The 27,097-nt window shown below is 40.7% G+C and overlaps 1 protein-coding gene across 2 annotated transcripts in view; it reads right to left on the reverse strand.

Moving 5' to 3' along the window:
* NEK5 (NIMA related kinase 5) overlaps positions 1-27,097 on the reverse strand; it is a 60,656-nt gene that overhangs the window by 12,308 nt on the left and 21,251 nt on the right. The window contains exons 4-18 of one of the 2 annotated variants that reach the window (XM_043891747.1): positions 25,755-25,838; positions 25,597-25,667; positions 24,429-24,515; positions 22,218-22,272; positions 20,725-20,925; positions 20,565-20,646; positions 16,393-16,526; positions 14,529-14,713; positions 13,929-13,995; positions 13,001-13,117; positions 11,490-11,576; positions 8,704-8,796; positions 4,262-4,342; positions 3,969-4,037; positions 1,289-1,415 (exon numbers count right to left, since the gene is read on the reverse strand). In XM_043891747.1, the coding sequence (XP_043747682.1) occupies positions 1,289-1,415; positions 3,969-4,037; positions 4,262-4,342; positions 8,704-8,796; positions 11,490-11,576; positions 13,001-13,117; positions 13,929-13,995; positions 14,529-14,713; positions 16,393-16,526; positions 20,565-20,646; positions 20,725-20,925; positions 22,218-22,272; positions 24,429-24,515; positions 25,597-25,667; positions 25,755-25,838 (1,540 nt within the window). Of the gene's footprint in view, positions 1-1,288; positions 1,416-3,968; positions 4,038-4,261; positions 4,349-8,703; positions 8,797-11,489; positions 11,577-13,000; positions 13,118-13,928; positions 13,996-14,528; positions 14,714-16,392; positions 16,527-20,564; positions 20,647-20,724; positions 20,926-22,217; positions 22,273-24,428; positions 24,516-25,596; positions 25,668-25,754; positions 25,839-27,097 lie in introns of both variants that reach the window. The other variant, XM_043891746.1, reaches the window with a different exon arrangement.

The raw sequence follows: 27,097 nt of genomic DNA on the forward strand, positions 1-27,097 counted from the left end.
TCAGGCCATGCAGCATAACATGTGTTACTTTGTGCAATGAACTGTATCCTATGAGCATTATCAAAACAAAATTTGAGCAGGGGACTCTACTCATATTTCATTTTGATAATGCCTCATTTCCACCTGGAAAAAAAGTATCTTTATTCGATTCAGCACAGGGAACTCTATTCAGACCTCTGTGGTGATCTAAATGGGAAGGAAATCCAAAATAGAGGGGATACATGTGTACATACAGCTGATTCGCCTTGCTGTACAGTTGAAACTAACACACCATTGTAATGCAACAATACTCCAATAAATATTAATTTTAAAAATTTGAGTAGGATAATAATACAACAAGATGACTATAGCAATATTTACAGAATGAAAGGGAAATACTAGAGAAAAGGAGGATGCATAGGAGAGTAAGGCAACTCAGGGGAAGGGAAAGGGAATATTAGGGAAATAGCATCTATTAAATTAAGCACCTAATATGTCCATTTTCACGTTAGCCTTCACAATAAGTCTGTGTGGCAAGCATTAGTATCCTCATTCTTAAGAGGAAACTGAGATTCAGAGTTTTTGGGGTTCTTTTTGGCCACACAGCACGTGAGATCTTAGTTTCCCAACTAGGGATAGAACCCCGTGCCCCTGCATTGGGAGTGTGGAGTCTTAACCACTAGCCTACCAGGGAAGTGCCTGAGATTCAGAGATTTGAAGTAACATGTGGAAGGCTGCACAACCAGAAAGCGGCACTACCAGCTGGGATTCGAACTCTGTCTCCAAAGCCCATGCACTTCCTACCACATACACTGCTGAGACAGGACAGGGCAGAGAGAATGAAGGAGGAGGAGGGAGACCCAGGGACGTCTCAGGGTAGAAACCACCCCAGGCATGACAGCAGGACCGTCAGTCTGGTGAGGACATCGCCCAGAATAAAGACTCCCTGGGAAGAAAGGGCTCAGAAGATTGATCGTACACACACTGAGTCTGAGATGACAATGGGACTTGTCCCTGGAGCCATCCAGGAGACCCTGAGAAAGACAGATGAGTGTGGAGCTGCTGGTGGAGGAGTGGAAGCTGAGGGGGCAGGTGAAACTGCCCTGGGAGCAGTGCGGAGCAGAGAGGAGGGTGGGTCTCGGGGGCTGTGATCTCTGCAGTGGGTGGAGTCAGGCCAGGTTCTGCCCAGCTCAGGGAGGGGTAGGGGGCAGGGGACAGTCAGGTCACAGGAGATGAGTGAGGAGAGAATATGAGATGGGTTATCAACAAAACAGTACCTTCTCATCTGCAGCCTTCAAGGGACACATACCTGCTTCTGGGCAACAGAGGTTTTCAAATGCTTTGTCTGTATAATCTTCCTGCGCCTTCATACATTTATGTTCCAAGAACTTCATGCCATCCTCAGAGGTCAACGTTTCATTCAGCATATCCACTGCCTAAAGCAATTCCACAGGGTTTCATGAGAAATAAGCCACATTTTGGGGGAAAAAGTCTAAAAATTATTCTGTATTCCCAGTAGTAGCATTTATCAAGATATGCAATGAGAATTCAATATATGTTTACTACATGAATCAGTAGGCCTTTAAAGCTGGAACTCTTTTGGAACAAGGTAGAAACAGGAATGTCTGTCCATTTCTTCTCCTTGTCAACAGTGACGAGCACTGATCCCGTGGCAACTAATTTGATGCAGACATCCTGCCTTTGATCTTATCCCCCTACTGGCTCCATGCTATGGAACTCTAAAGATGAGTTCATCCATGTCCTGCTTTAAGCTTTAACATTGCCAATCAGGTCCGTAAAACTGCTCCTAACATTCCATTATTAATATTAAAATGATCACTCTGTTTCAAGCATAACAAAGCAAAGAAGAACAAAGGATGGACAAATTGGTACATAAAACTTTGGGGATTCTATTCCTTTCTCTAGAAGGCCAACTTTGAAAGTGAAAGTGTTATTCGCTCAGTCATGTCTGACTCTTTGTGACCCCGTAGACAATAGCCCGCCAGGCTCCTCTGTCCATGGGATTCTCCAGGCCAGAATACTGGAGTGGGTTGCCATACTCTCCTCCAGGGGATCTTCCTGACCCAGGGATCAAACCCTGGTCTTCTGCATTTCAGGTGATTCTTTACAATCTGAGCCATCAGGGAAGCCAACTGCAGCACCTCATTTCACAGCACTGGAGAATCGGTCCTCAGCTTCCATTCCAGACCCTGGGTCCCCAGAGCTGCTCCCTCTGGTGCTCACAGCTCCGGGACACATAGAGCCTAGCGGTTAGAGGTGAGCACTACCTACCACCACTCCACTGAAGTCTTTATATAGCAAAATGCTGGTAAAATCTCAAAACTTAGTGGAGCACAGAGGATTTTTAGGGCAGTGAAAATACTCTGTATGACTCTATAATTTTACTCTAAAATTTAAAAATATTATTTATTTTTATTTTATTTCTTAAACTTTTTATTTCATACTGGAGTATAGTTGATTAACATTGTTAGTTTCAAATGCATAGCAAAGAGATTCAGTAATATACATAGATGTATGTATTCTTTTTAAATTTCTTTCAGTTATACATATAAATGTATCTATTCTTTTTCAATGGTTCTATAATGATGTCATTCTACACTTGTCAAAACCACAGAATGAGTGAACCCTAACATAACCTATGGACTTTGGGTGATTAGCATGGGCCAGTGTAGGTTCATCAATATGCAATGAGTATTCAACATATGTTTATTACATGAATCAACAGGATTTTAAACTGGAACTATGTTGGAACAAGGCAGAAACAGGAATGTGTCTGTCCATTTCTTCCCCTTGTCAAAAGAGATGAGCACTGATCATGTGGCAGCCATGAATGTTCATTTGCCATGAATGTTCCACTCTGGTGGGAGATGCTGATGGTAGGGAAGGCTGTGTGTGTGTGTGTGTGTGTGTGTGTGTGTGTGGCAGGGCATGGGCAAGAGCTATATGGGAAATCTCTCTACCTACTGCTCAATTTTGCCATGAACCTAAAACTGCTCTAAAACATAGTCTATTTTTTTAAAAAAATGGACCTTCATCACACACACAAACACACAAATCTAAAAGAAATGATAACATTTAAAAAGTTTTAAGCCAATAAAAAAATGAAATAAAGAAATTGAGAGAGATACACATTCATACTTAACTTTTGATAATTTAAAAGGCCAATTTGGAGAGGTGAAATGGAAACACAAATCAGTTAATTTTCATATTGGTTAGCAGCTTTAGTAAAAATATGGGATTAAAAAAAGATGCTGAAATCAAGTCATAAAATGAGGTTTGAGTGTACTGTATTCAGGCAATTATTGCTGTTTCAATGAGATCCCTAGTACATAGCTGAGATTTACCCAAAGACCAGTACAAAGTTATCAATAACTAATCAAGATCCAAAATAAATGTGCGTGGTTTCAAGATACCAGCTCACTTATTTATTTTTATTTTATTTTAAACTTTTTATTTCATATTATAGTTGATTATCAATGTTCTGTTAGTTTCAAATACATAGCAAAGTGATTCAGTTATACATATAAATGTATCTATTCTTTTTCAGTGTCTAACTAGGTTGTTACAGAATATTGAGCAGGGTTCTCTATGCTATGCAGTAGGTTCTTGTTGCTTATTCAATTTAAATATACATGCTCATTTATTTTAGGTGAGTTTATTAGTTGTTGACTATATATTAATATTATGTCTTCTATTTTAATCTGGCTATAATTTAAAAGTTACTGTTAGGAGGAAAATACCTTCTTTATAATAGCAAAGTAAAATGAAATAATCCATTTATATGAATAATCTCAAATTTAAGAAGAACAGAAGGCTAAGTATTTTGGAAGACTTTTCTGAACACTAGAGATCCTTCTAGGAAGATTTTAGAAAATTTTCCCTACCCTCTATGGGAAAATTTCATGAAAGTGCTATTAAGACACTCATTCTCCCATCTCTACTAATAGAAATTTAACTTAATGGCATACCTCTTCCTCTTGGAGGGTGTTTTCATCAGAAATGCATTCATCTAAATTAATCTCAAATTTTACCCCTCTCTAAAAGAAAGCAAGAAAAAAAATCTTAGTTTTGCAATCCAATGAAAACCTTAAAATTACAACTCCCCATATGACATTACAGATACTTAAAACGATTAGTCTAACATCACAAAATAAGGCAATTCCATAAAATAGTAGGGGGTGAAATCCTGTAGGCAATCCAGATTACAAGGTGCAGAGCCCCAGCCAGATTTTTAATACGAAAAAGACAAAATGTTTATTACCTGAGCTTTATGTTTTTGTTCCGAACTTTTACTTCCCTTTATGTTCTGAGGTTTAATTTGTTTTAAGTCTCTTTCAATATCCTGAAACTTAAGAGAAAAAATAAAATCTAGCATTTACTATTGATCAAACAATTATATTTTCACAATTGCTGAATTCACAGCAGGGTCTATTTACATTTTTTGATTTCTTGAATGAATCTGATGGTTGACTTGAGAATAAAAGCATGCCTATTGCAAAGGAAAGTTAATGATAGTCCACTAAAAGCTTGGGCACAAGGTCCATTAACTTGAAATATTAATGCATTTAACACCAGCATTGCAACTCTATGTTGTGACAATATTTATCACTTCAGTCCTACATAGTTCATACAACCTAATCTAATTTAAGAATGTAATTTGGGGACTTCCCTGGTGGTACAGTGGACAAGAATCTGCCCGCCAATGTAGGGGACATGGGTTCGATCCCTGGTCTGGAAAGATCCCACATGCCTTGCAGCAACTAAGCCCCAGTGCCACAACTGCTGAGACCCGTGGCCCAGAGCCTGTGCCCAGAGCCTGTGCCCAGAGTCTGTGCCCTGCAACAGGAGACGCCCCCGCAGTGAGAAGCCCGCCCACCTCAGCGAAAACTAGCTCCCGCTCACCGCAACTAGAGAAGGCACGCAGGCAGCAGTGAAGACTCAACGCAACTAAAAATAAATAAATACAATATTTAAAAAGAGTGTACTTTTGACTATAAGATCCTTCCCTTAAGAAGCTTATGATCTTAATCAGGGAAACAGAAAATCACACAGCTCATGATACTACAAAGGAAGGAGGGGAGGGTCTAAAAATTAATGGTCAATTTAAAGGAGGAAGAGAAGACTGTAAAAGTACTGACAAGAATTTCCAAAGAATGGCCAAGAGGTGAATTTTAGACCTTGAGTTTTCTTGGGGTTCAGTCCTGGGTCTTCTGACATTCTCTTCTGCCGGGAGCCAGCACACAAGCTCCTACCCGTGACAAGGTCATAAGGGAGAAAACCTGATGGGCAAGGCGGATCAGGTTTTCAAGGATTTCGAAAAGGCTAGCTCACGAGATCCCACCCATGACAAGGTCATGGGGAGAAAGCCTGACGGGCAAGGCGGATCAGGTTTTCAAGGATTTCGAAAAGGCTAGCTCACGAGATCCCACCCATGACAAGGTCATGGGGAGAAAGCCTGACGGGCAAGGCGGATCAGGTTTTCAGGGATTCCGAAAAGCTGCCCCCGGCGCTCACCTTAAAGATGGTATCTGTTCTTCCGATGCTTGCTTTAATAGATTACTCCCTACTTTCTGTAACATAGGCAGAAGGCCTTCCCAGATTTCTTTCCAAATAAGAATCAATTTAGAACTTTAATCTATAAGTTTTTTGGGTGGTAGTATTTTATGAGATTATTTAGGGTGAAAGGAGTGTTTTAATTTAAGCTCCTTTGCTGGTAGTTTGTTAGCCAAATGCATTTATGCCCTTGGTACTAATATGCATGATTGCTTATAATATTTTAATCATAAAATAGCATAAAGAACCTGATTATATAAAAGCCCTAATAGACATAGAGCATTTTTGAGGGGTGAAGGAGTTTTATTAGAAAATATAAGAAAAAATTATTATAAAAGTGGTTATTGGGTTAACGTTTGTTTTTGCTTTTAGTGTGCTAAGGCTGTGCTATGGAAACCATTGTTAATATAGTTACAGATTTAGAAAAAGAAGAGCTTAGCCCTAGTATTGTAACAATGAAATAGTTGTTAATTATTAGCCAGGAGTGCTAGGCAGAGGCTGCCTTATTAGAGCCGCAGAGTCTGTATGGGGTAAAACTTTTAGATAAATTTAACTGACAACTTTTGCAGAAGAACTGATGTTGGTATTAACAGGGTCATATTTTTATTATGTCGTGACACGCTGTACTGTTGCCCTATGAGACTGTAACTCTTCTGTTAAGGTCACCACAGAAACAGAAAACAGGTTTACATTCACCTGACTTACATAAAATGTTAATAAGCCCTAAGGCCAAAAGATAATGTGTAAAGATTTATTATAGAAACGAAATGCAGAAAGCATCTTGTTCTTCCTTAAGGACAAACTGATGTAATGTAAACTAACCCTGTATAGACATGAGTGAGCATCTTGTATCCTGGATACATTCTGAGTGAGGGTATATAAACTGTTGTCAAAAAATAAAAGACAGACTTGGCCCTATCAAGGCTGGTCTCATATGTCTTCTATCTCTCGACGACACCGTTCATCCTGAGGGTACCCCCTGGATCCTGCCAAGGCTGGACCCCGGCACTCTTCCTCAATACATGAGTGGTAGTGGTGGTGGTTTAGTCACAAAGTCGTGTCCGACTCTTTTCGACCCCATGGACTATAGCCCGCCAGTCTCCTCTGTCCATGGGATTATCCAGGCAAGAATACAGGAGTGGGTTGCCATTTTCCTCTCCACAATACACGGGGGTCTCAGTAATTTCCAGGAATTTAAATGCGATCTTTATGCAATGACTCTTAAACATGTCTTTTCAGGTTTGATCTTTCCTCCCCTCTGAGCTTCAGACTCACACATTCAGCTGCCTACTTGGTACCATCCTCACCTTAACATTCACCCCACAATTTCATATCAAGCGCCCACCGCGAACCAGACACTGCCCTGCACAATGGGATGGTGCAGAACGTGAACGTCCCTACTGACACACAGCTTACATTTTACTGGAGTAAAAGAGGTAAATGAGTCAGCAAAGCAATGATGTCATTTCAGAAGGTGTTAAGTGCTATAAAGAAAAGAAGATTAGAGTAATAGCCTAGAAAATGAGTAGAGGAGGACAGTAAGTCAGGAAAAGTCTACTTGGCATTTGACTGAAGCCCTGGAATGGTGCTGGACCCTGGCTAAGGATGGTCTGTGGAAAGTGTGTTCCAGGTGGAGGGAACAGCAGGGCAGAGACCTGAATCAGGGATGTGGTCTCTCAGATCGTCCTGATTCAACATGTCCAAAGCGGAGCTCCTGAGGGCCCACCCCCCGACATACAAGCTTGCTCACCACTCTTCCACATCTTGGTAAAATGTACTATTTCTTGCAAGCCAGAAACTTATGAGTCTCCATGTGTTTATATATATATATATATACACACACACACAGAGACACATAATGTTTAATATATATTTATGAATATAAATATAAACTTTTATATATATATATATATATTCCCCTGGAGAAAGGAATAGCAACCCACTCCAGTATTCCTGCCTGGAGAATCCCCATGGACAGAGGAGCCTGGCGGGCTACAGTCCATGGGGTTGCAAAGAGTTGGACACAACTGAGCGACTAACACATACCTACACATAGATGTTAATTACTGCCTCTTCTGTGGACCACACCCTTTGTATGTACTTCACATCTATCAGTTCGAATTGTTATTGGTTAGTTGCCCTGCAACCCTGGGAAAGGTGTTTTCCTGCTTTGAAATATTACACGCTCTGAAATAGGACTCTGACTTCTGTTATCTTACTTACATTTGTGAGGTTGGCTGTCTGATCTGACTGTGTAGTCTAATTGTCTCAATTGCATGAGAAGTGTCATATTGCTTTGTTTCCCTTTGTATGTGCATGCTAAGTCATTTCAGTCATGTTCGACTCCTCCAAGGGATCTTCCCGACCCAAGGATCAAACTCGTGTCAAACACGTTAGACCCCGAAGCTCCATTCACCCAACTGGGTAGAAAATTCAACCTCAGTCCACTTTAGAGCTCTGGGCACTGCCTCTTGTGAAGGTCCCTGGGTTTTCACAAAAAGAAAACACTCAGGGAGGCTGTTCAGCCTTCACTTCACTCAACGTGGCTTCCTCTCACCTGCCCTCAATCAAGCCCTTGGGGCACCTCATTGAAGATGAAGGGGAAAGACCTCCCAGAGGAAAAAAGAAAAGTCCTTTGTGAGCCATTCGATCATTCAGCTCTGCCTAGTTCCTTATTAATGCCAAAAAGGTAAGTTTGAAGATAAACTGACTGTCAGATTCACTGAGAGATGTCTTTGAGACTCAGATTCAAACACCATCGGACAACAGAAAATTCTCCCACTCTGGAAGCAGCTCTCAAACTTGGTTGCACGAACTCACCAGTTAGCTCTTGATGACAAGATGCCTGGGTCCCACCACAGACCATTTGGGATGGGGCCCAGGTGTTTTCATTTTTTTTTTTTTTTTGATCGCTCTGTTTTTTGAGTTTTTTGTGGAGTGGCACCCCATGCAACATGCCAGATCTTAGTTCCCCAACCAGGGATGGAACCCGTGCTGCCGCATTGGAGTCTTAACAACTGGACCACCAGAGAGGGTCCTGAGTGAGTTTTTTAAACTTTCCCACGTGGTCCTACTGCGCAAGGAGGGATGGGAACACCAGGCTGGCGCAGACTCACTGGGAAACGCAGCATCTCTAACAATAACCATCACCTGCACATGTGCTTCTTCCTCAGGTGCTTCATGGGGAATGGGCAGGTCACTCTTCTTCACCAAGTAGGTTTTCCAGCTCATTTTTGAGTCCTCCTTCAACATAAATTATACACAATCAACAAGGTTGGTTCTGCGTCAGTTCTGAAGGCCACTTGCTGACCCTTGGTTGCTAAACCTGAATGGGGTCTTGTGAAGACACTGGCCTAGGGAGGATCCGGGGGTGTGGTTGGAAAGAAACCCCTTATGGCCTCTGTCCTCTATGGCCGCCTTCGGTTTCCCCCCAGGGCTTCTTTCCTGGCCTCTCTAGAAAAGTCTGCTGTCTATCTTTCCCACACGCAGGCTTGCCATCCCAGACCTGCCTTAAAAAACAGGGCTGAGGATAACACGAGGCTCTCCACCATTAACCAAACCACTGCTCTGGGCTTCCCAGGTGGCGCTAGTGGTAAAGAACCCGCCTGCCACTGCAGGTAGAGGTAAGAGATGGGGGTTCGATCCCTGGGTTGGGAAGATCCCCTGGAGGAGGGCATGGCAACCCACTCCAGTATTCTTGCCCAGAGAATCCCATGGACAAGAGCCTGGAGGGCTACCGTCCATGGGCTCGCAAAGAGTCAGACACGACTGAATGACTTAGCACACATGCACCGCTCTGGTGATAAGCATGTCCAGCCTGCCCCTCCCACGGCACCCAGGCCTGCAGCTTTGTGTGGTTCTTTCAGATGCCTTCCTCCTTAGCTCTGCCTCTCCAAACTCCACTCTGCTTCTCAGACCCAGTTTGGGCCCCATCTCTCTTATTCCAGAAAATTCCTCCACCTGCTCATCCTGCTCCTGTTTACTCCCATGCACTCACAGTGCTTAATCAGATTCAGTCTTATTCCATCACTGCTTCACACGTGCATGTCTTATCTTTCCAACTATTTATGGGTAGAAGTGTCTATGCTAGAAAGGGTACAGGTTTTAGAATCAGTTGCGTGTTTGTGTGTTGTGTGTGTTAGTCACTCAGTCGTGTCCTGCATTGCAGGCGGATTCTCTACCATCTGAGCCATCAGGGGGCGTTATATAGTCTGCCTTGTAATATCTAAGTGACTTGAATTTCTCCGTCATGGAAAGTAAAGAAGATGTGGATATCAAAGCTCTAGTTCAGAGCCCAGTACATACCACTGAATTGTACCTCTGCTCATTTCACCTGGAGAAGGAAATGGCAACCCACTCCAGTATTCTTGCCTGGAAAATCCCATGAACGGAGGAGCCTTGTAGGCTGCAGTTCATGGGATGGCTATGAGTCAGACACGACTGAGCGACTTCACTTTCACTTTTTTTACTTTCATTTCACCTATATTCATTTATCTATATGCCCTCAGAGATGGTGAGAGGGAAAGATCAATTTCAGCAGTGTGGGCAGTTCTACACAATGAGTGTGTAGTTCAAGTATGCGTGAGACAGGCTGTGTCCTCAATGGGACTCGGTACCCCCTGGCCTCTCATAGGAGGAGCATTCCAGGGTCCCAAGGATGTTTCTAGTGTTTAAAAATTCATGTGTTTTTCATGCAATGTGGTCTCCAGACACAGGCCAGCCATCTCATCTGGAGTTCTACTGAAAAAGCAACCACCTAAGAAATAGAAGAATGAACCTCCAATGTGTCTCCTTCAAAGGATATTTCAAAAATCATCTCAACTGTACTCAAATGTTGCCTTATGTAGACTACCCCAGCATATGAGACTATTGCAGTGTGTGTGTGTGTGTGTGTGTGTGTGTGCACTCAGTCGTGTCTGACTCTGCAACCCCATGGACTGTAGCCCATCAGGCTCCTCTGTCCATGGGATTCTCCAGGCAAGAATACTGGAGTGGATTGCCATTTCCTCCTCCAGAGGATCTTCCCAACCCAGGAATCAAATCCACATCTCCTGCGTCTACAGAATTGGCAGGTGGATTCTTTACCACTGAGCCACCTGGGATTCCGATGTAGCTAAATTCAGTAAATACTCGTTGATTTTCCTACTTCACAGGCATGAACTCACTTTCTGTATCTAATCCAGTTCTGGAATAAAGTACCTGCTTGGTCAATACTTATTGACTGACTCACCGGGAACACGATCAACCATATTTAATAACAGGCACTCTTTACTGAGACTCTCAGCCCCATCACCTTGTGTAGCCTCAAGAAACCATAATAAAGTGGGGCTTCCATTACATCTGACAGTTTTCCTATTTAAAAAAAAGTTTGCATGATAAAGCTTATCTTTTTGATGAGAAGATCATTACTCCCACGGGCCACAGCTAATCAGCCTGTACTCTAGAGTCTGGGAACTGCACCTACCAAGTCCACACACACAGCTACTGAAGCCCACACGCCCTAGAGTCGGAGCTCTGCAGGGAAGCCGGAGCGCTGTAATGACGAGGAGCCCCTGCTCGCCGCAACTAGGAAAAACCCACACAGCAACAAAGACCCAGCAAGGTCAAAAATAGTTAAATAACTAAAATTAGTTTTTAAAAAAGATCATTACTGCTAACATCTGCTCGGTTTAGTTAGCTCTGAATCAATAGAGCAACACTTCACTTCCATTTTTTAAACATTTTTTTTAATGTGGGCCATTTTTAAAGTCTTTATTGAAATCATTACAATATTGTTTCTGTTTTATGCTTTGGTTTTCTGGCCATGAGGCATGTGGGATCTAGGTTCCCCGACCAGGGATCGAACCCACACCCCCTGCCTTGGAAAGAAAAGTCTTAACCACTGGACCGCCGGGGCAGTCCCTCAACATTTCCTTTAGAAGAATGAAATTACCTACCTCCAGTTCACACCCCATCTTCTTTCTAATTTCCTTCATGTCATGGTGATATTGTTGGCGTATTTCCTCTAACTGCTTCCAATATTCCTGGAAAGCAATCCCAATTCCGAAATGTTAAATGTTTGCGAACAACTTGACAGAATACTCTCTAGACAGCCTATGATTTTATTTTTATCTTATTTTTTATTTTTGGCCATGCCTCACAGCACGTGGGATCTTAGTTCCCCGATCATGATCAAACCCACACCCCCTGCATTGGAAGCATGGAGTGTTAACCACTGGACAGCCAGGGAAATCCCCAAGACAGCCTATGATTTTAGAAATGTGTGAAATGTAGTAAGGGAAAAGTCGGTGCTCCCAAAAATGATAATCTGCCTTATACTTTGCCTGTGGTACTTCCAGCAGTGAGGATAAGGTCTCTTGGAACAATCTCTTTTGCATATATAACCCCAAATGTGTTACTGACATACAATTACTCTACATATAATCCTGTGATAGGCTGAGTTTTGTCCCCCCAAAGAGATACTAAGCCCCAGGACCTCAGAATGAGATCATATTTGGAGACAGTGTCATTGCAGAGGTGAAGAGTTAAGCTAAGATGTGGTCACAACTGGGGCAGAATGGGTCCCTAATGCATACAGCTGCTGTCCTGTTAAGATGGCCAGGGACTTCTCTGGCAGTCCAACAGTCTAACACTGTGCATTTCTAATGCACTCGGGTTTGACCCCTGGCCAGGGAACTAAGGGCCCCGCACCACATGGTGTGGCCAAAAAATAAAAAATAATAATAAGTAATATTTTTTTAAAAAGCAGCAGACTCCTTTTAAAAAAAGAAGACGAAGACGGCCACACGAGGAGGATGCCACGTCCAGCGGCAGAGACTGAGTTGCGTCACTGCAAGTGAGGCTATCTGAGCATCACGGACCAACTACCTGAAGCCAGCAAAAGGCAAAGACAGACTCCCCTCCAGGGTTCAGAGGGAGCATGGCCCTGCTGACATCTTGACTTTGGACTTCAAGCCTCAAAAACTGTGAGACAGTAAATTTCTGTTGCTTCAAACTGCCCAGAGTGTTGTAAAGCAGCCCGAGGGAACTAATACAAATTCCAAAAATGTTCAGGATGGACAGTTACTTGATCAGTCCGAGGTAAAGAGCCTTATGAACTCAGCTACACTGCATTCTCTGAGAAGGGGAAATACACGTCTCTGTCTCCCAGGCCCTCAGCGCGGTGCTTCACACCGTGCATCCAGCAAGGGTTTGTGCAGTGAGTTCTCTCGGGTGCCCCACAGATGCTAAAAACAATAATGCCCTGCGTGTGTGCGTGCTAAGCTGATTCAGTCGTGCGACCCTATGCACTGTAGCCCACCAGGCTCCTCTGTCCATGGGATTTTCCAGGCAAGAATATTAATATCAGAGTGGGTTGTGGTGCCCTCCTCAAAGCAACACGGTATTACGGTACAAAAGACAATGAGAGAAATACAGCGGTAGCCCTTGGAAGCAGACAGTTTCTAACCTGTTCCTTCATTTCATTTCTCCTGAACTGCAGCTCCCAGAATCTAGGTCCTTCCCCATCACTTCTCAGCTTTTGTCTCTGGTTGTAATTTGGCTCAGCAGAAGACGGACGAAGACCCTATTATTAGAACAAAGTAGTTTACCAAGTGTATTTGCATGCTGAAAACATGACTTGACCTGTACCTCATCCTTTAAGCAATAATTATATTATCAATCTCACTATTTGCTAATAATTATATTGAGTTTTTTTTATAGTGAGCAGAATTTTCTTAGATTAAGCATGAAACTTTTAAAAAAGTAAATGAATACAACCATTGGTATTGTTTAGTCTAAGCAATCAATATTTTATGCTACCATGTAAGACACCTAGATTCATTTTCTGAACTGGGAAACTGTACTTGTGGAATCAAATATCCATAAAAGTTCAGCAACCCTTGGAGCTTGGGATTAGGTAGGGGAAGAGAACTAAAGCTTTTGAGCAGCTCAAAATAAGAGCAATACAAATAGGATGTATATCCAATTTCACTCAGCCCCAGAATTTTGACACTATACTTAAGAGTAAAGTTTAACTTTCATTTCAAATAAAATATGATAATCTAGAATGTGTAGAATTCTAATAAACTAGAATCAAAGAAAAGCAGCACTGAAGGGGACCTTGAAGCCTATCTACAGCTTTTATAGAGAAAGATACTGAAGTTCAGAGAGGTTGCATGTTCTGCCTAACGTCACATAGCAAGTGATGGAGTCAGGGAAGGGACTAGGCTTCTCAGACCCTAACTGAAGCCTATTCCCAATATTCTTCTTTAGCTGTTAAAAACTAGTCTTAATCTTCTATGTGGAATGAACTTTGACTTAAGGAACCATGAATATTTGTGAACAGAGAAAGCGTTAGAAAATTTCTGATGGCCTCATATTTGGTTTTTACTTGCCAATTGCTTTTCCACTTTCAGCTTATATTGTTGAGCTTCACATTTCCTCTGAAGGTATTCAGCAAGCCTTAGGAAAGAGAAATGTTCAGCTTGAGTAGAAATTTTAGCTTGTTATAGGCAGCAATTTGACTAGTAGATTTTCAGCTTCATAATGAGATTCACAAATCACCTGTGACATTCTGAGTTCAAAGTGAAGAGTGAAAGTTGCTCAGTCATGTCCAACTCTTTGCAACCCCATAGACTACATAGCCATGGGATTCTCCAGCCAGAATACTGGAGTGGGTAACCGTGCCCTTCTCCAGGGGAATCTTCCTAACCCAGGGATGAAACCCAGGTGTCCCACATTACCAGAAAGAAGAAAGCAACACGAAAAATTTAAGAGGATGAATCTGTGCCTACAGTCAAATGGCAACATAATAAGATTAGTTACATCAAACTTGAGATAAAAAGTGTCAAGGGAACGGCGAATTAAGTATTTTAAATGAAGAGTCTGGAGATTCTTCCTGGATGTTTTAGGAGAATTTGGACAGACTTCAAAATAAATGCTGATATAGTGAGATATATCCAGAGGACGAAAGCTTAAGTTAGACTCTGACATACCATTGACCTGGAGGTGGGCTGTGGCTTTCTTCCTCATCATACCTCTCCTCAACTCTGCTATCTTTCTGAGGAACAAGGCGGTAATTTGGTCTGTGCGCTCTCTTCCTCAACAAGTCAAGTTGAGCATAAAAATGATCATAATGGCCACACACAGCAGCAAGTTTGGGCCTTTCTACCATTTTTACCTGAGGGATTAAAATGAAGAGAGTTTTTTTTTAAATACAGGATTAAAATCTATAATAACTGACTGCTTGATAGTGACCATAGCTAAGACAAGGCATAGAAGTTATCTTGTTGTTCTTGCTCTAGACTTGTTTTTCAGTAACCTTACAATCCCCAAATCCTAGAACTGAAAAGTGGTTTAGAAGCCAAAGTCCTGAGGCACCAGAGTTAATAATTTTGCTCAGGTGTGAATATGAGTCATGTATACTTCATGGCTGGTGTATCAGAAATACTTAGTGAGTATCTATCCAACCCAAGATATGAAACTAGACTGTGTTATTATTTCCTACTTTTCATAAACTTATTTGTTGTTGTTCATATACACAGGAAGAGCCCCTGGAGGAGGAAATGGCAACTCACTCCAGTATTCTTGCCTGGAGAATCCCATGGACAGAGGAGCCTGGCAGGCTACAGTCCTTGGAGTTGCAAAGAGTTGGACGTGACTGAGCACACACACAATATATATGTAAGATTAAATATGAAATTATAGATATTTGACCATCTTTAACTTACAAAAATGGCATATTCACGTAATCCTATTCAAATATTAAAGTAAATGTGTAAAATCTGGCTTATCAGTCTAAATACAAATTAAACATTTATTTTAATTTGAAAGTGTCAAGTCATTTTCTTAGTTTTATGATATTTACCTATGTACAACCCAAAAGAAGGTACTACTATTTAGTTGAAAAATGGCTAGAAATACAGAAAAGTATTGGAAGGAAAAAACAGCTTCTTTAGGATTTTCTCTAAAATCCCAAATGGTAATAACAACATCCAAGATGGTTCCTGTGGAGACCTCCCATTTCACTGCATTAGCAGAAGCTTTCTGAGGATTAAAGAACCAGCAAAATGTTCTCCTAATATCATCCTCCCAGAAATCTTTTAGATGTTTTTTCTTGTTGTTTGTTTTTTTTTTGCCTCCTGCAGGTTTGCTACAGAGTATTCTAAATTACAGCATACTTTCAAAATTCTTTAATAAAATTCTATCAAATAAAGGGCAATAATTTAATAGTTTCAAAAATCTATCTGTACACCAACATATTTGCTAAAATGTTTAGATAGCAAGTAAACACTTAGGAAATGTACTTCAAATGGTCCTGTAATTATACCATGAGCCTTCTTTAAGAATATAATTCTTCAGTTAAAATACAACAGCCATTTTTATGTGCCAGAAGCATTTCACTAGCAAAAACTAAAAGATTCAACACTCTGATGAAATGGATTCAAATAACTGGCATAAAGAAACTCAGGGGAAAAAATCAATGATTTTATAATAAAAATTCCTCAATTACATACAACATTAGAATCAGGAGTATGAATGCGGAAAGTTTTCTGCTGCTATTCTACTCACTTGTCCTAGATAGAAAAACCTTACTTATTTAAAGAAATTAAAAGAAATTGAATTACAAAAAAAATTAATACATACAATACTTTAAGAAAATACAGCATTGTTAAAAATATATATAATAACTAGAAGTTGTCCCATGAAGTACCACTTTAATGCTAATTACAGAATTTTATTGTAAGTACGAAACTCGTGAACCCTCACATCATGACCTCATACCTCATGAACTTGTGCAAGCAGTTCTGTAGAACACACCATCTGCTGAAACAACAGGAATGGTTTAGCAAGACTTACAGATATGGGTGTCTGGGCTCCAGCTGGCGGTCTGCATTCATTTCTATGTAATACATCCTTCCTCTTATTTGGCACTGTTATCCTTGATCTTGGTAGGCACTTTTCCTGGAATCTCACTTTCTGTATTTTAGAATCTTATTTAACCAAAAGAAAACAACTTCATTTAAAAAAATTTTTTATACTTGTGAGAGTATAAGCATACGGAGCATTTCATAACACGCTAAGTTCACTGTAACCAGAAGCATTTATACTCACAAAGAGAAGGGCTGATGGAAAATGATTACGCATTTTCTTTGGATGGAGGAAATCATTCTTGCCAGGGTTCCTCTACACAGTTCTCTCTCTCTCTCTCTCTCTCTCTCCAGTCACTCAGTCGTGTCTGACTCTTGCGACCCCATGGACTGTAGCCCGCCAGGCCCCTCTGTCCATGTGATTCTCCAGGCAAGAACACTGGAGTGGGTTGCCATTTCCTTCTCCATACATAGTTCTAGTAATATTTAATTATTTAATCATCTACTATTTAAGAATTTAGGAGTTAATATTAACATTTACAGAAACAATGTGCATAACATAATGGCGTGTTTAGTAGTTCAATTATTAACTAAATTAATTACAAGTAATTAAATGTAGTCATCAGAGCTTGGGTTATCAGGCCACAGCGTTCAGGTTTCATTGTTGTTTGAAATGGATGAGTGGGTCTTCTAACATGTTTGTATTTATCACCTTCACCCATGTGTTCCTGTTTTCCCATCTGTCCTATATCAAAAATGTAGACAATACTTTCTTTCATGCTCTACTTATCTACTTTCTAAACATTCTCAATCTAGACCAATATATAATGATGTCAAATCAAATTAAACATAGCAGAATTACCCATTCACTTTCCCTTTATAAATTTCCTAAGTTTATAATAATTTCTCCATCACAGTGGGTAATATTTCCCTCTCACGGTTCTCCTCATCCTTGAAGCTGAGATATTTGGTTATGGCTAAAAATCCTGCCATTAAATTGAATGACTTAAATTGAAGAAAGTAGGGAAAACCACTACATCATTCAGGTATGACCTAAATCAAATCCCTTACCATTATACAGTAGAAGTGACAAATAGATTCAAGGGATTAGACCTGATAGACAGAGTGCCTGAAGAACTATGGACGGAGGTTCGTGACATTGTACAGGAGGCAGTGATCAAGACCATCCCCAAGAAAAAGAAATGCAAAAAGGCAAAATGGTTGTCTGAGGAGGCCTTACAAATAGCTGTGAAAAGAAGAGAAGCAAAAGGCAAAGGAGAAAAGGAAAGATACACCCATCTGAATGCAGAGTCCCAAAGAATAGCAAGGAGAGATAAGAAAGCCTTCCTCAGCGTTCAATACAAAACAGGGGAAAACAATAGAATGGGAAGGACTAGAGATCTCTTCAAGAAAATTAGAGATACCAAGGGAACTTTTCATGCAAAGATGAGCACAATAAAGGACAGAAATGGTATGGACCTAGCAGAAACAGAAGATATTAAGATGAGGTGGCAAGAATACACAGAAGAACTGTACGAAAAGGATCTTCATGACCCAGATAATCACAATGGTGTGATCACTCACCTAGAGCCAGACATCCTGGAATGTGAAGTTAAGTGGGCCTCAGGAAGCATCACTACGAACAAAGCTAGTGGAGGTGGTGGAATTCCAGCTGAGCTATTTCAAATCCTAAAAGATGATGCTGTGAATGTGCTGCATTCAATCTGCCAGCAAATTTGGAAAACTCAGCTGTGGCCACAGGACTGGAAAAGGTCAGTTTTCATTCCAATCCCAAAGAAAGGCAATGCCAAAGAATGTTCAAACTACCACACAATTGCATTCATCTCACACGCTAGCAAAGTAATGCTCAAAATTCTCCAAGCCAGGCTTCAACAGTATGTGAACCGAGAACTTCCAGATGTTCAAGCTGGATTTAGAAAAGGCAGAGAAACCAGAGATCAAATTGCCAACATCCATTGGATCATCAAAAAAGCAACAGAGTTCCAGAAAAACATCTACTTCTGCTTTATTGACTATGCCAAAGCCTTTGACTGTGTGGATCACAGCAAACTGTGGAAAATTCTGAAAGAGATGGGGATACCAGACCACCTGACCTCCTGAGAAATCTGTATGCAGGTCAAGAAGCAACAGTTAGAACTGGACATGGAAAAACAGACTAGTTCCAAATCAGGAAAGGAGCACGTCAAGCCTGTATACTGTCACCCTGCTTATTTAACTTATATGCAGAGTACATCATGAGAAACGCTGGGCTGGATGAAGCACAAGCTGGAATCAAGATTTCCAGGAGAAATATCAAAAACCTCAGATATGCAAATGACTCCACCCTTATGGCAGAAAGTGAAGAAGAACTAAAGAACCTCTTGATGAAAGTGAAAGAGGAGAGTGAAAAAGTTGGCTTAAAGGTCAACATTCAGAAAACTAAGATCATGGCATCCGGTCCCTGCACTTCATGGCAAATAGATGGGGAAACAGTGGAAACAGTGACAGACTTTATTTTGGGGGGCTCCAAAATCACTGCAGATAGTGACTGCAGCCATGAAATTAAAAGACGCTTGCTCCTTAGAAGAAAAGTTATGACCAACCTAGACAGCAGAGACATTAATTTGCCAATAAAGGTCTGTATAGTCAAAGCTATGCCTTTTCCAATAGTCATGTATGGATGTGAGAGTTGGACTATAAAGAAAGCTGAGCGCTGAAGAATTGATGCTTTTGAACTGTGGTGTTGGAGAAGACTCTTGAGAGTCCCTTGGACTGCAAGGAGATTCAACCAGTCCATCCTAAAGGAAATCAGTCCTGAATATTCATTGGAAGAACTGATGCTGAAGCTGAAAATCCAATACTTTGGCCACCTGATGCAAAGAACTGACTCATTTGAAAAGACCCTGAAGCTGGGAAAGATTGAAGGTAGGAGGAGAAGGGGATGACAGAGGATGAGATGGTTGAATGGCATCACCGACTCAATGGACATAAGTTTGAGTAAACGCCTGGAGTTGGTGATGGACAGGGAGGCCTGGCATGCTGCAGCCTGGACTTGCAGAGTCAGTCACGACTGAGCAACTGAACTGAATGGAATTGAAAAATCCTGCTGTTCTTATTTCACAATATTAATTGAATTAGTAATTTTTCTCTTTAATGTCTGTCTCTCTTACACATACACACAAACATACATACAGTATTTCATCAGCTGATTCCTGACACTATCACTAAAGCAGCTCCCCTATTTCTCATTACCATAAGGTATCACCTGCTTTCTTTGGGGATCACATAGTAACAATTCTCCTACTGTTACCAATTAGGTCCAAGATCCTAACTTCAGCTCAAACCAGCCTCTGCAAGAGAACTCTTAATCTCCAGTCCATTCTCTCTAGTTCAAAAACATAAGCTTCATCCCATGATTCCGTGTCTGTCTGTGACCCTTCTCTGACTTGCTACCCCTTGCCTACACAAAAGTTAAGCTTGGGTCCTACCTCTTTGAGCATCTCTTTATCAGCAAATCCACTGCTTCATCAAGTTTTCCTGACTGATGAGAAGAGAGGAGAAGAATCCTCCAGGTCATGAATGAGCTAGATGTACAGGCACACCCACAGGTCACCACTCAACAAAAATTTTTCTCCTGTTTAGAGTGTTCGTGCATGCTAAGTCACTTCAGTCATATCTGACTCTGCAACCCTGTGAGCTGTAGCCCACCAGGCTCCTCTGTCCATGGGATTCTCCAGGAAAGGATACTGGAGTGGGTTGCCCTGCCCTCCTCCAAGGGATCTCCCTGACCCAGAGATCAAACCTTCATAGGCCAATTTGGGCAGATTTTCCAGTTGCAGCTCGTACGAGGCCTTGTAAAGGTAGACTAGAATTGTCTGGGTTTAATACAAAGATGTGTTGTAGGTCTCAGGCATTGAGAGTAATAAGAAATCATGCTATTGCTATAATAAATTCATCTCATGTCTCCTGCTTTGACAGACGGGTTCTTTACCACTAGCACCACCTGGGAAGCTCTGCTTATAGTGCTCCTATTTTTTAAATGTCCACATTCAATAAATCTGGAGGAATTTCCCTGCTAATGTTGTCAACCATATACTACAAATCACTATGTGAGACACACACAATAAATATCTTTTAATTGCACAGTTAAGTCCTTCTTACCAGGGGCCACCTTCCCAGCAGGTTGAGAAGCAGATGGTCTTGCTTTATGTAAGAGTGGGTGACTGAATTCTTCGTAAATGACCTAAAATATAACAGTGTATCAGGACTCGCTAGCCAGAAATCTCTGTCAAAATGCAAACAGAATCACCTCCAAACTCACCTCGGGAGTCAAGTATTTGGCAATAAGATTCTCTAAAAAAGGCCTTTTCAAAATGGAATTGATGGATGGCCGATCTCGGGGAGATACTTCAAAGAGCTGGGATATTAAGAACTGTAGGTCACGGGAAAACCGTGGCGATATCGGAGGAACATGAGCTTGACAAATCTTCAGAACCAGCTGCTGTAAGTTGTTAGCCTCAAACTGAAAGGACAGGAATGGTGATACTAAATCAGAGAAAAATTCAGTGCGAATATTTAAAGGAATACCAAGAGGGACTTCCCTGGTAGTCCAATGGTTAAGAACCTGTCCTGCAGTGCAGGGGACGTGGGTTTGCTCCCTGATCGGGGAACCAAGATTCCACATGCCACAGAGGGACTAAGCCTGTGTGGGGCAACTACTGAGCCCTCCTGCTACAGCTAGAGAGTCTGCGCAATGAAAGATCTTGCAAGTCACAATTTAAGACTTGACACAGTCAAATAAGTAAATAAATAAACATTAAAAATAAATAAATTTTAAAAAGAGGAGGGAGTGAAGTGAAAGTCGCTCAGTCTGTGTCTGACTCTCTGCAACCCCATGGACTGTAGCCTGCCAGGCTCCTGTGTCCATGGAACTCTCCAGGAAAGAACAGTGGAGTGGGTAGCCTTTCCCTTCTCCAGGGGATCTTCCCAACCCAGAGATTGAACCCATGTCTCCCGCATTGCAGGCAGATTCTTTACCAGCTGAGCCACAAGGGAAGCCCAAGAATACTGAAGTGGGTAGCCTATCCCTTCTCCAGCAGATCTTTCTGACCCAGGAATCAAACTGGGGTCTCCTGTACTGCAGGGGAATTTTTTTTTTTATCAACTGAGCTATAAGACCAGGTATTTAAAATTCTTTTAATTTTTAAAAAGTAAAATAACTTACAGAAACAAAACAATGTTAAAAGCTTTCATTAAGAGTACCAAGGTCCACCCTGAATTTTTTCCATCAACATGTAGGCAGTTATTCAATGAGACATCATATTACTTAAAATAAGGGTTTTTTTAGTTTCTTTCTTATCAAAATGTTTACTCGTTCCCCAAAACTAGAAGGTATAGGAAATTATAAACAGGGAAAATACATACAATTCCACCACCCAGAGATATATTTTCTTCTAGTCATTTAAAAAATACTACTTATTTTACAAAGTTGAGATCGTATGATATGATATGAAATTTTATATCTTGCTTTTTTAAATGACAGAGGAGCCTGGGGTTGCAAAGAGTCAGACACAACTGAGTGACTAACACTTTTTTCATGCTCTATGTACTATTTTCCAACTTGGATTTTGTACTTAATAATGTAGCTTGGATATCATCCCATGTTGGTATATATGGAGCTATCATCCTTGTTAATATCTTGTTCATATAAGTTTTAACAATCTAATAAAACCAAACAAACTTTTTCTTTCAGAGGTTATTTTCATTTATATACTTTTCAATAATTCAAGATAATCTGATGATTAATATACTTACAGGATGTCTGAGTGTGCAGAGCTCATATAAGACACAGCCAAGAGACCAAATATCCCTGGGAAAGATAAGAGTTTATATGCCAAGAAATATTGATAATTCTCAATTTTAACCTTTATCCTTACAGTCAATTATATTTGTGTATCTTTACAATTTTATATAGGGTGGCCAGTTTTCACAAATGCTTTCAGTACATTATCAATTCTTACTAAGACTAGAGAAAAAAATTGTAGCTTGTCAGAGTCCCAGCAGAGAAAAGGTACACAAGCTTTGCTACAATCTGATGGCTCGATACTTACTTTAACTTCATGTGATGATGTCAAAGAAAATGTGTGCGTGTATGGAATTTTGAGCAATTTGGAGGAGGGAGGAAGAACTCAAATGTGGATTACCTGATTCAACAGGTAACATTTGGTTGATTTAGAAAGGAACGTTCTACTCGAGGCTATAGACAGAACCAAAGTTAGATTAAGTGATAAACAGAGTATCTGGTACTCAATGACCTTAAAATGTGCTAAAACTGGGCCTGTGCAGGTGTCCAATAAATGACCTTTGACCTCAGAGGGCCAAAAACAACCTCCCTCAGATCATGCTAAACATTTCCATTTTTGAACATGCATCCTATGAAGATGCATGAAACCCAGCTATGTCTGCACAGAACACCAGTTACCTCACCTCCAATCCCCTTTCCCCATGCCTAAAACAACCCTGCATTGCAGGCGGATTCTTCACCACTGAGCCACGGGGAAGGCCAGCCTAAGACCATGCTGCTTCTTCGTCCCATAAATATCTCAAATCCCTCGCCTTCAGGGGGGCAGATCTGAGACTTGTTCTCCAGTCTCCTCCTCTGGCTGCCTTGTGTATAAACCCTTTCTTCCTCTGCTGCAAACCTCAGTGTCTCAGCATTTGGCTTTCTGTGCATTACGTGAATTAACCCAGTTTGGTAACGATTTACTGCTAGGATCTTCCAGTTATTCAAAGCATCAAACCAACATATTTAAAAGTGGACTTAGATGCTTAAAAAGTAATGCAAGGCAACAAAACAATGCTGCTGAGCCAGGGGTCTCTCTTTGCAGCACTGAGTGCGCTCTGCTCTCGAAAGCCTGCCCTTCCACTCTGGCTACACTAGCTGCATTCCTGGTCAGTTTGAGGCCAAACTCCTTCTCTAGGTCAGAGGACATCTCCCAAAAATGCCCATTCTTCTACTATGTGGAGAAATGTTCACCACTCTTTAGGGCTTTGCTTTTCATTTATCTCTTTCAAAGTCAGTCAAACATCACTTGGGTACTTTTCTAAACACACAGACAATGAACGCCACAAAGGAACTTGGTCTTCCTGCAAAGCCAACTAGTTCAACTGGAAGACAGCTTTGAAAAGTGAAATGCTTTCCTTCTCCTTCCATGGAAGTAAAAACTATCTTGGCTTTATCTTTTATCACTGTGTATATTAATATTACGGCTGCCCTGGAGCTAATGGTAGAGAACCCACCTTCGAATGCAGGAGATGCGGGTTCGATCCCTGGGTCAGGAAGATCCCCTGGAGAAAGGAATGGCAACCCACTCCAGCATTCTTGCCTGGAGAATTTCATGGACAGAGAAGCCTGGCAGTCTACAGCCCACGGGGTCGCAAAGAGTCAACCATGACTGAGCGACAAACACTTTCACAAACTATATTAATATTACTCCTAAACAGTAGGCTCTAGTACCGCAAACGTCAAAGCTTGTTGATTTTAAAGCTGGAAGATGCCTTAACAATTTTAACAATTACCCAGCCAACACCCCCTTTGTTGAAGATAGGGGAACTGAGACCCACACAGATCGACTGACTTGGTCAAGTCGCTGACCAATTCAAGGTTAGGATTTCTGGTCCCTAAACCAGCGCTGTGTCACCAGACCTCACTGCCTTCCACCTGACCATCTACAACACTTTCCTGCAATAGCTAAACAGTGCTTAGAAAACATGAGAATCAAATACAAAGATGCTCATCACAGTGACCTCAATTTTCAATGTTATTCTTTCTATCACTTCTATCATCAAATGAAGAGACATATCTCTTCTCTAAATAAATTTGAAAGCTTTAGGAAACACTGAAGTGGTCAGAGGCGGTCACAGCGATCCTCATTTCACAGGTGAAGAAAATGAAATTACAAATCACCATAAGAAAGAATCCATAAGATTTTACTGAAACTTTCAAACCAAAAGCCAGCAACTCACGTTTTATTGTTGTAGGGTTTATTCTGACAGATCTCTGGGGACAGGTAGTAAGGTGTTCCAACACAAGTTCTAGCAAGTTCCATGGTACTAGCAAAGTTATATTAAACAATAAAATAACAGTGTATTACTGAAGTAAGAAAAGGCTTAAGACATAACATACATGTAAGAAAAATATATAAAAAGTAACCCCAAATTTGATGTATTCATATATTAAAATAAAGCAAAACATATAGTATATTAATAATGTAATAATAAAATTAATTGATTTTAAGCTTATAGTTAATTTCCCCAAAATCTACACAATAAAAAAAAAATTATGGCTTAAAGACTGCATGAAAAGGTATCATTGTTATTTTGCAAACTCGCACATGTAAAAATTTCCCTCATTCCAATGATGAAAGTAATGCAATCTCATGATTTAAAATTTGGAAAACAGAAAAGTGAATAAAGAAGAAAAAAATAACCAAGAATCTTACTACCCTCAAACAACTAGTGTTAAAATTCTGATATATTTCCTTCTTGTCTTTTTTTCCATGCATATTTTCCACATAGCTGTGATTCTATTGTATTTGAAATTCATAATTCCCTTTTTTAAAATTTAAAAATTTTAAATCTAATACAACAAAGTTTGTTCTCACATTATCAAAAAGTCTTCAAAATCATAAATGTCAGTGGCTATACAATATTCAGGTACATGACTGTGCCAAGTTTTATAAAATTTAACTATCTCTCAATTTTTAGGCATTTAAACTATTTCAAATTTCAAATTATTCCCTTAGAACAAATTCTCAGAACATTTAAAATCTCTTGGCATTTATTATCAACAAACTGTCTTTTGAAACAGTTGCATCAATATACTCTCCTAAGCACGTGTTAATTTTCCTGTTTCACAAAATGCTCACTAACTTTACATACATTTCAGTCACATCTCATTTGATCAGCTTATATCACACTATACAGCATTGCCAACACCATTCTACTATGCCAAGATATGTCTCTCAAATTTTAATCTCAACGTACCATCTGAATACTTTAATATACTTATATAAACAATTATCCAAAATTATTGAGAAACCAAGCTCTTAATACCCTCTTAATTCTTCATACCTAAAAATACGTATTTTGGCTTTTATGAACAGAAGGAAAAATGATTTTTAAAAGTACTTACTTGTTCAAGACCCTTGCAATACCAAAGTCCCCAAGCTTTGCAACCATTCCGCTCTTGCTAAGAAAAATGTTCTATAAGTGGAGAAAAGGCTATGTTGTTGGAGATATTTCAAGAAAATAAAAGATCTATTCTTCTTGATTTTGTCTCTGAGCCGTTACCTGTGTTTTTATGTCCCTGTGTAAAACCTTCCTGTCGTGAATATGTTTCAGTCCTAGAGAAATCTGTACAAACCAGCTCAGAATCTGTAGAGGGAACATAAAACTAGTGAGCAGTCTGGTGATCACTGAAATATCTTCAATGATAGCATGCACGAAGAGAGAAACAATGTATTTGTGTGTGTGGTTACACGAATGAAGTGAAGAGATATACCATGATACCATACTATGTTCTCCTTACAGCTGGAAAAATGGAAGTGTGAAAAGGCGATCCAAACATGTTGGTATGAAAAGGAACACTGCACGCAGAAAAAGATAAACAGGGGACTTCCCTCGTGGTCCAGTGGCTAAGACTGTGCTCCCAAAATGCAGGGGGCTGAATTTTATTTCTTAGTTATGGTTTATTTCTTAGTTATGATTTTATTTTATCTTAGCTGACCATGAGTCTTTTTATTAAACTGTTCTGCTGCACTAAGTCACTTTAGTCATGTCCAACTCTCTGCCACCCCATGGACTGTAGCCCTGCAGGCTCCTCTGTCCATGGGATTCTCAAGGAAAGAATACCAGAGTGAGTCACCATGCCCTTCTCCAGGGGATCTTCCTGACCCAGGGATCGAACCGGGAAGGTAGATTCTTCACCACTGAGCCACTGTAGACAGCTTCCCAGGTGGTGAAGAATTTGCCTGCCCGTTCAGGAGATGCAAGAGACGCAGGTTCGATCCCTGGGTCCCGAAGGTCCCCTGGAGTAGGAAAACACAACTGAGCTTACATGCTTGCACTCAGATGCCTATAGAGATTTATTTAAACAATTTTAAAATTTCAATGGTTCTTTGTCCAGCAAAAAGAGAGAAGAAAACAATTGGGAAAAAAACTCTATTCCAGGTACTAAGACTCACTTGTAATTTTTTTTTGGCTGTGCTGCGCAGCATGTGGACTCTTAGTGCCCAGTCCGTGTGTTAAGTCGCTTTAGTCGTGTCCGACTCTTTGCGACCCCATGGACTGTAGCCTGCCAGGATCCTTTGTCCCGGGGGATTCTTCAGGCAAAAATACTGGAGTGGGTAGCCATTCCTTTCTCCAGGGGATCTTCCTAACCCAGGGATCGAATCCGGGTCTCCCACATTGCAGGCAGATTCTGTACTGTCTGAGCCACAAGGGAAGCCCTTAGTTCGCCGACCAGGGATCAAACCCTTGTCCCCTGCAGTGGAAGTGCACAGTCTTAACCACTGGACCACCAGGAAAATCCATCAGTTGTAATTTTAGTTCTTTCTCAATCACGGGAAATGTAATTCAAACTTATGTAGAGAAAAGTATTTTTATTAAATGTGGCAAAGTAATAGATAAGGTAA

This window comes from Cervus elaphus, chromosome 30, assembly GCF_910594005.1.
Source record: "Cervus elaphus chromosome 30, mCerEla1.1, whole genome shotgun sequence".
NCBI classification, from domain to species: Eukaryota; Metazoa; Chordata; class Mammalia; order Artiodactyla; family Cervidae; genus Cervus; species Cervus elaphus.